The sequence below is a fragment of the Capsicum annuum genome, chromosome 1 (genome assembly GCF_002878395.1).
Source record: "Capsicum annuum cultivar UCD-10X-F1 chromosome 1, UCD10Xv1.1, whole genome shotgun sequence".
NCBI lineage: Eukaryota > Viridiplantae > Streptophyta > Magnoliopsida > Solanales > Solanaceae > Capsicum > Capsicum annuum.
In genome coordinates this window covers 3005763-3015534 of record NC_061111.1, presented here as the reverse complement: position 1 = coordinate 3015534, position 9772 = coordinate 3005763, and the positions used below count along the sequence as shown (strand labels likewise).

Sequence of the window (9772 nt, the reverse complement as noted above, 5' to 3'; positions counted from 1 at the left end):
ATTAGGAATAAAAAAGGTAGAATATACATAGATTTAACCCTACATATGTAGAGGTAGACAGGTTGATTTCGAACAGACCCAACCTAGCTCAAATAAAAAAGAAAATTTAAAGCAGTGTTGCAAGAGAAACAAGTGAATTAATAAGGAACATCTAAGGATCAATATTTCTCTTGCTTTACCCCAAAACCTTGCAAAATGCAAATATTAAACTCAAATACAATTCTCACAAAATAGACAGAAAAGTTTAAGCTATTGACCTTGTCGAATCTCAATGTGTTATCTCTCAGAAAAATTTTTGAATTTTCATTTTGCCTGTCATAATTGTATGTTTTTTTTTATGCACAATAATATACAACGTTAAATCGTTAAACAATACAAAAATAGAGAAAGTAACAATTACTTAATTTACATGATCTAAGAAAAATAAGCAAGATAGTCAAATAATGTATGCACATAAACAACTGAAAATCAGAAAGACATAAGAATATGACTATACACACCTTACGAATAAGAATAATGTAAAAGAAGAATTGTTCACCTAAAGGCATACTTACCAACAATGTAACCGCAGTACCGAAGGCTTGAAATAAAAAATTGTTAGGATCGAGAATCCCGGATAGTGCGGAATTAAACAAAGTAATTGTTTGAAGACGATAACAAAACGATAATAACGATAAGTTGAGAAAATAAAGGAGGTACAAGTTTAACGTGGTTCGGTCAACTTGACCTATGTCCCTCAACCAAAAGAGAAGCAACTTTACTAAACATCAACGGAACAAAAAGAGTACAAAGATACAAAAGAGAGTACAAAATTAGAGTAATTAAATACTCTAATAGCCCAAATACCCAAAAGAATAACCTCACAAAGATCACTCCAAAGAAGAGGTTCACTCAAAGTATTTCCCAACACCAACTCTCTTACAAATACTCTCTACAAAGAAGAAAACAAACACAACTAAATCTTCTTCAAATGTTGGTGTTCTTCTCTAAATGGTATATTCCAAAGAGGGTGGAAATGCCTCTATTTATAGGCACAAAACAAACCTATGTTGATGTCATCAATGACATCAACACACTACTTTGCCAACCAAATTTGACAAGAAACAAATTGCATGCACTGTTGGACTAGCCAACCAAATTTGACAAAGCCAACAAATGGTCTTGCAAGTGCTTGGTAGCAACTTTGTTTGACCAAGTGTGAATCTAAGAAACAAATAAAAGGCCACATTACAAATCTCCACCTTGGCCTGAGTTTGTTTAATATAGTAAATTTTCTCCACCTTCTTCACAAAACCTCAAAGGATTTTCAAAATTCCATGACGTTAGAATTAGATGAGTCTCCATCTGAAATTGAACCAGTAGCAACACCTGTAATAGTAGATCCCAACAATGTGTACAACGTCCCAGACTTGCGTGCCTTCATAACCACAAGACCACCTCGAGAGACTTCAAGAACTCCACCTTCACCTGTGTATTTGCACCCAAAAGATTCTAGAGTGCCCAAAAAGATGAGATTTTTCTTCAACTCAGGAACACATCTAACATTTCTGAGAGTTCTTACAATACCATCATGCATTTTAATTCGGACGGTACCTATTCCAACAATTTTGTAAGCAACATTATTGCCTACCAAGACAACTCCACCTTCAACAGGATCATATGTAGAAAACAAGTCCTTGTTAGGACACATATGAAATGAACAAGCCGAATCTAAAATCCACTCATTGTTAGAACAAGAAATATTTTCGGTTACTAAAAATATTGCTCCTTCAATCTCATCAGCAGCAACACTTGCTTCAGCGGTGTCGGAATCCCCATGCTCATTTTTCTTTACTTTTCCCTTGTTTTGCAACTTAGGACAATTAAACTTGATGTGGCCTTTTTTATGACAGTAATAACATACTGAATTACTAAATCTAGACTTTTCATTAGATCTACTCCTGACAAATAAACCGGACGCCTGATTTACACTAACTTCCCCAGTAATACCTCTATCTATCTGATCTTTAGATTTCAGCATAGATTTGATTTTTCTATAAGAGATAGTTTCTTTCTCATAAAGTATAGTATCTCTAAAATTCTTAAAGGAATGGGGTAGGGAACATATTAGCAAAACAACTTGATCTTCTTCCTCAACCTTGACATCTATATTACTTAAATCCATAAGAATGGATTCAAAGGCATCAAGATGTGACGGTAGGGAAGTATTTTCATCCATATAAGTTGTATAAAGCTTTTGCTTCAGGTAGAGTCTATTCTCTACCGTCCTTTTCATATACAGGCTTTTCAACTTTTCCCACATGCCTTTGGCAGTGGTTTCCGAAGCTACTTCACGTAATACATCATCAGAGAGATTTAGTATAATACTAGATCTCACCTTTTGATCCAAGAGCAAGAAAAACTGTATTTGTTGGTTATGTTGAAACATAAAAGGGGTACAAACTGTTTGATCTAGACACAAGAACATTCCATGTAAGCAGGGATGTTAGTTTTAGGGAAAACATATTTCCCTTCAAAGGAGCTAAGGGTGAATTAAAAGATATTTTTTGTGTTGAAATCATGGATCACAATGTTGATGTTGCAGTATCATCTGCACCAATACATTCAACTCAACAGCTTTCTGAAGGTCGTCCTCATCATCCCTCGGAGTTAGGAGAACCTGAGTTGGAAGTTGTCATGGATTGCATACACAGTCCATCTTACTCTCAACCTAGAACTACCGATACTGCTGCTGATCCTAGAAGAACAACTAGAAATCACAAACCTCCTATTTGCATTAAGGATTATGTACATCCTAAGGGGACTGGTCCTCCTTTATATCCAATTTCAAATTATGTCTCTTATGCTGCTTTGTCAGCTAAATATCAATCTTATTTGACATCTTTCTCCACTGAGCTTGAACCAAAATCCTTTTTTGATGCTTCTAAAGATGAGAGATGGATAAAAGCTATGCAAGATGAAATTAAAGCTTTAGAAGAAAACAACACTTGGGAGACTGTATCTTTGCCTCCAGGAAACAGGTTATAGGCTCAAAATGGGTGTATAAACTAAAGTACAAGGCAAATGGGGAAGTGGATAGATTCAAGGCAAGACTAGTCGCTAAAGGCTATACACAAAAGGAAGGAATTGACTACCATGATACATTTTCTCCGGTAGCAAAAATGGTGACTGTTAAAACTCTTATTAGTCTTGCAGCTTCTCAAAACTGGAATATTATACAGATGGATGTTAATAATGCATTCCTCCAAGGGGATTTATCAGAAGATATTTACATGCACCTACCTCAGGGTTTTCACAAACAGGGGGAGTAGAAGGTTTGCAAACTGCTCAAGTCACTGTATGGCTTGAAGCAAGCTTCAAGGCAGTGGAATCTCAAGCTCACTTCTGCCTTGATCACAGCTGGTTATGCCCAAAGTTCTTATGACCATTCATTGTTTATAAAAAAGGATGGCATAGACATTGTAGTCATCTTAGTTTATGTTGATGATCTCCTTATCACAGGTAGTAGTCAGCATATGATCTATGAGGCTCAATCCATTCTACATGGTAGTTTCAAGGTGAAAGATTTGGGAGATTTGAAGTATTTCCTTGGCATTGAGGTTATGAGATCTGACAAAGGGATAGTTCTCAATCAAAGAAAGTATTGTCTTGAATTATTATCTGATACCGGACTCAGTGCTTCCAAGCCTGCACTCACTCCTTTAGAATCAAATGTTCATCTCACCACTATAGAATTTGATCAGCATGAGGGCACGAGTAAATCAGATCCAGAGTTGCATGACATTACTAGTTATCAAAGGCTAGTTGGTAGGTTAATCTACCTTACAATCACGAGACCAGATATTTGTTTTGCTGTACAATTGTTAAGTCAATTCATGCAAAGACCAAAACAATCTCATTATGATGCAGCATTGAGAGTGCTCCGATATCTAAAAGGATCACCAGGTCTTGGTTTGTTCTTTCCTAATGGTGGTGTTTCTACTCTTAGTGTCTATTGTGATTCAAATTGGGCAGCCTACCCTAATACCAGAAGTTCTATAACGGGCTATGTTGTGAAGTTAGGAAGCTCCTTAATCTCATGGAAATCTAAGAAACAATCAACAGTCAGCAGAAGTTCAGCTGAGGCTGAGTATAGGAGCATGGCTGCTGCTGTTGCAGAAATAACTTGGATCACAGGGCTTTTATATGAACTGAATTATCCCATACATACCCCTATCTCATTGTTTTGTGATAGTAAAGCAGCTATCCAGATTGCTTCTAATCCTATATTTCATGAAAGGACCAAACATATCGACATTGATTGTCATTTCGTTCGAGAAAAGTTGAAGGCTGGACTTATCAATCCTCAGTTTGTCTCTACATCCTCACAGCTGGCGGATATACTTACTAAAGGCCTTGGATCAGCTCAACATCAGTCACTTCTGTCCAAGCTTGGAGTGCTCAATGTTTTTTCACCCTCCGGCTTGAGGGGAAGTAACAAAATAACCCCAGCTGGCACAGTTAGTTGTTAACGTGCAATTAATGCAGCTGTAATCACTAGTAGTCGGTTATGCACATCTATATATAGATGCACATTGTACACATTGCAAAAAAGTAGTCATAAATCAATAGATATTTTTCTCCTCTTCTTCCTTCTACCTACTGCTGAGCTATGGCAGTTACCAGATAAACTGGTACTGCATTACATTTTCATATGTAATGTGTTAGTACGATACAGTTGAGACATGTTTTTGAATAGTCGAAGTTATAATACTCTATCATACAAGCATATACTGTTCAAGTTGAACAAACCATGATTACCGATTATCATACCGTAGAATACTGAAATAGAACTTCACAATATCGAACCATACCAAATTAATATGGAATGGTAATGGTATATTGTTTTAAAAACCAATTACCAAAATTACCATACCAAAGCTTTAAATACCGTATCATACCATACCATGGCTATCCCAAATTGGTCATTTATATTTGTGGGATGGTAAAATTACAACGTACTACAAGGGAAATGTGAAAAATTCCTAGTCAAAGTTGAGCTAAAAATTCATCAAGATAATAAATGATGAAATATTTTGATTCGTGAGTGCAAAATACAAAGGGTCTCAGCTATAAATTTAGTAAATACACAGTTACCAATTAGTCTTGGTAATTAAGGAGTCTTTTTGGAATACAGAAAGTTTAGCCATTCTTCTTCACCTATAAAATGAGAGTACTACCGTGCCTTTGTTTTCTCATAACAAAAACAAAAACAAAAACAAATCCCAGTGCTTTATTTTTATTAGTAAGAAAAAGATAGATAATGGCATCCAAAGGGAAGAAGCAAATGATTAATGGCAGTGTTGTGCTGAGGAAAAAGACTACTTTGGACCTTGGTTCATCATGTGATGTTGCACATGATGAAGCCTATGAAATTCTTGGGCACAAAGTGATCCTCCAGTTAATTAGTTCTTCTGCCCATGGAGATGAAGGTATGTATGTATCAACTTTAATATTTGTTTTTTGTATTTAGAAAATGTGACTGACTGATTATATATATGCATTTTCATTGATTGATTTTGCTTTGTTAAAGGAAAAGGGAAACTTGGGAAGCCTTCGCATTTAGCAGTTGAGAACAAATCAGGCGGCAATAAAGACACATGTTTCAATGTCACGTTTGAGTGGGATCATGAAGGGCTTGGAGTTCCAGGAGCATTCATCATCAAGAACTTGAATCCAACTGAATTCTTTCTCAAGTCACTCTCACTCACTCTTCCAAGTCAGGACAATTTACACTTTGTTTGCAATTCTTGGGTTTATCCTGCTGACAAGTATGATTATGACCGCATTTTCTTTGTCAATCAGGTAAGTGTAGTTTAACTACTTTAGTTAGTTACATGCCTACCCTTCTATATATATGATTTATAACAAGATAAGTTTTCATTTTTAGGCTTTGCTGCCGACTGAAACTCCAGAAGCATTGCGCTGGTACAGAGAGGCTGAGTTGCTTCATTTGAGAGGAACTGGAACCGGAAAGCTTGAGGAATGGGACAGGGTTTATGACTATGATGTTTACAATGATTTTGGAGATCCCGACAACAGTCCACTTCTTGCCCGACCAGTCCTTGGAGGATCGACAGAGTATCCTTATCCAAGAAGGGGAAGGACCGGAAGGCCTCCATCAAAGGCTGGTGAGTTGTCTTTCGCTCTTTTTGTAATTTATTGCTGTATTTTATTCTGTTTCGTTTGATTTTGTTGCTACTGCTTTGACGTACAGATCCTAAGAGTGAAAGCCGTTTGCCACAGATAGCAAGCTTTGCAATTTATTGCCCGAGGGATGAAAAGTTTTCTCCCTTGAAGCTGAAAGATGTCCTTAGTAATGCGCAAAAAGCTATGGCACAGCTCTTTTCTCCTCAGCTTGCTGCTCTCGGAGATGTCACTCTTAATGAGTTTAACAGCTTTGAAGATGTTCTGAAAGCTTATGAACCTGGAGCTCCTGGTTATCACAAGTATCCAATACCGCATGTTGTTAGAGGTATGTATATTTTGATGTTGGTGGCCCCTCTCTGTACCACTTATTTTGTCATTTATTTAATTTTTCCAATCTTTGGAACAGGTGATAAGTCGGCTTGGATGTCTGACGAAGAATTTGGAAGAGAAATGCTTGCTGGATCGAACCCTGTGTGCATACGTGGCCTAAAGGTAAAATTATCACTGCTGCCCTTCTTTGTTGATAATTGGTTGTAGCAATGGTATAGTTTGGCCTTTTTTTTTTTGCTGTTGGTACAGGAATTCCCTCCGACAAGCAAGTTGGATCCAAAAATATATGGTGATCAAACCAGCAAAATAACCAGAGAACAAATACAGTCTCAGCTAGGTGGATTGACCATTGAGAAAGTATGTATATGGCACTAACTATTTAATTTTTATTACTTAGTTGTGTTTTCATTGCTAAATACCCTGATCATTTCTCTTTGACCCAATTTAGGCCATGGAGACGAACCGTATGTTCATTCTGAATTATCATGACATTGTGATGCCTTATGCGAGGAAGCTTAACGTGACTCCTTCAAAGATTTATGCAACAAGGACTGTGCTCTTTCTGCAAAATGACGGTACTTTGAAGCCACTGGCCATTGAATTAAGCCTGCCTCATCCCGATGGTGATCAGTTTGGCGCAATTAGCAAAGTGTTGACTCCAGCTGTTACTGGTGTTGAGTATGGCTTGTGGCAAATTGCAAAGGCGTTTGTTTCTGTTAACGAATCTGGAATACACCAGCTCATCAGCCACTGGTATTGGATCTTGCTTATTGATGTTTGTTAATATTGGGTTTGAAACAATAATTTAAACGTGTCTAAATTTTATTCTCAGGTTGCATACTCATGGATCAGTTGAGCCTTTTGTGTTAGCAACCCATAGGCAGCTTAGCGTGCTCCATCCAATCTATAAACTTCTTCATCCTCACTTCCGTGATACAATGCACATCAATGCCTTGGCTCGACAGGCTATACTTCATGGTGGAGGTATTGTTGAGAGAACAGTTTTTCCTGGAGCACATTGTATGGAGTTGACCTCAATCGCTTATAAGGATTGGGTTTTCCCCGATCAAGCTCTCCCTGCTGAACTTGTTAAGAGGTAGTCATTGGTTGATGCTTGCGTTACTTACTCTCTCTACTATAATGTAAATGATTGATGTCCTAAAGTAATCATTCATTTTGTCGTGTTCCTTCAGGGGTGTGGCAGTTGAGGATCCTGCATCCGAACATGGTGTACGCCTTCTAATCGAGGACTATCCTTATGCTGTGGATGGTCTTGAAATTTGGTCAGCGATCAAAAGTTGGGTACGGGATTATACCAGCTTATATTACAAAACTGATGATGTGATTCTGCAAGACTCTGAACTCCAAGCATGGTGGAAGGAGATTCGCGAGGTAGGACATGGTGACAAGAGTGGTGAGCCTTGGTGGCCTAAGATGCAAACGCGTGAAGAACTGGTTCACTCGTTGACTATCATTATCTGGATGGCCTCTGCTCTTCATGCAGCCATTAACTTTGGTCAGTACCCTTATGGAGGCTTTGCACCAAATCGTCCTGGCATGTGCCGAAGGCTAATTCCAGACCCTGGTACCGCTGACTATGAAGAGCTGAAGACGAATCCTGTGAAGGGATATTTGAAGACAATTAGTCCCCAGTTCCAGACTCTGATTGGTATAGCTGTCCTTGAGGTTTTGTCAATACACTCATCCGATGAATATTTTCTTGGCCAGAGGGAGGCTGCTGCTGAATGGACCAAGGATAAAGAAGCACTAAAAGCTTTTGAAAAATTTGGGAAGAAGCTGGCTCAAATTGAGGAAAAGATTACTATGATGAACAATGACGAGAAACTGAAGAATAGGACTGGGCCTGTGAAGATGCCTTACACATTGCTTTATCCTACAAGTGAACCAGGACTTGTTACTGCCAAAGGAATTCCAAATAGTATCTCTATCTAATGTTACTTCTTACCATGTTCTAGACTTGGTGTGATAATTTAAAAATTATGAAAGGTCTGCTATCTAAGTCGGTCTGTCAAGCTTTTGCTTCGTTTGATATTATACCAGCTTCATCTCTGGTGCTATTATAATAAAATGGGATATGATCTCTTTTATGGTTAATTTTTCTGCTTCTTGGACTACTTGTGAACTTTAATGTTGCACCATCTACAGCTGAATTTAAAGTGATTAGTTAAAAAGTGTAGGTGAACTAGTTATAACTATATTTGAATACAAATGAAATTGGGTTTGTCGCTGGTCCTCTTATTCCAAATCCTTGTCAATATAGAAACACATATATATATTATACATGTTAGTTGTTAACTAATTCTATAAATACTCTAGAATTGTTTTCTTTCATGTAAGACATTGCTACAATCAGTTTCCCCTTGGCTATTCTTCCTTACGTTCCTCTCTTCTTTTTTTAAATCTAAGCCATGGGGGGAATGGGCAGAACTGCTGGACGATCTCATCGCTATGATAGCAAAGTGTGTGGAAGTGTTGAAAGATTTCATTGCTTTTGGTGCTGTTTGTACTTCATGGCGAACTGTTGCCACAAAGGAAAATTTTGACGCGTTTAATTCACCCCAAGTTCCGTTGCTAATGCTGCAACTGCCTGGTAAAGGAAGTGATTATCGAGAATTTTACTCTCTTTCCAAGAAAAAAGTTTAACGCGTATTCCTCCCAGAAGTAATAGGGCTGCTACAGATTTTTCCAACGAAAGGGTGGTTATGTACCCTGTCTTGTCATACACTAGAGAGATGAACTTGTTGCATCCTCTCTCTCACACTAGTATACAACTTCCCTCAGTAAATGACTTATTGACTTCACATGACGAATGTACCATTAAAGAAATAGGGGAGCACTCAGGGGCGGAGCCACCTTTGGTTTAGGAGGTTCATCCGAACTTCCTTCGGTGAAAAATTATACTATTTAGACATGGTTAATATAAATTTTTTTGTACATATAGTAGAGGTTGAACCCCCCTTCGGCTCGTTCGTATGTTCACTTTTTAAATTTTTGAACCCCCTTAGTAGTAATCCTGCCTCCGCCACTGGAAGCACTAATAAACTAAGTTATCTTATTTGTCAGTCCTTCTGATACTTCAGATTATGCATTGGTGGTGGTTCACTACTTTTTTGCTAAGATGTCCTTTTGGCGACATGGAGATCTCAACTGGACTAAAATTAACTTCAAGAACGATACTCTCTACGATGTGGTTTGTTGTACGGGACAATTTTATGTACTCACTTTTGATCTC

General features: G+C 37.8%; 1 protein-coding gene across 2 annotated transcripts; it reads left to right on the top strand.

Moving 5' to 3' along the window:
• Positions 1–5239: 5239 nt before the first annotated feature.
• Positions 5240–8634, top strand: LOC107864538 (probable linoleate 9S-lipoxygenase 5). Of its 2 annotated transcripts, XM_047414396.1 has the most exons (9): positions 5240–5471; positions 5573–5844; positions 5930–6170; positions 6257–6514; positions 6596–6681; positions 6769–6876; positions 6968–7272; positions 7352–7615; positions 7713–8634. In XM_047414396.1, the coding sequence occupies exons 1-9, from the start codon at positions 5303–5305 to the stop codon at positions 8470–8472; spliced, it is 2463 nt and encodes an 820-aa protein (XP_047270352.1). In that variant the 5' UTR covers positions 5240–5302; the 3' UTR covers positions 8473–8634. The 2 variants fall into 2 exon arrangements, with proteins under 2 accessions (XP_047270352.1, XP_047270351.1); XM_047414395.1 differs by having other exon boundaries at positions 6257–6681.
• The last annotated feature ends 1138 nt before the right edge of the window (positions 8635–9772 follow it).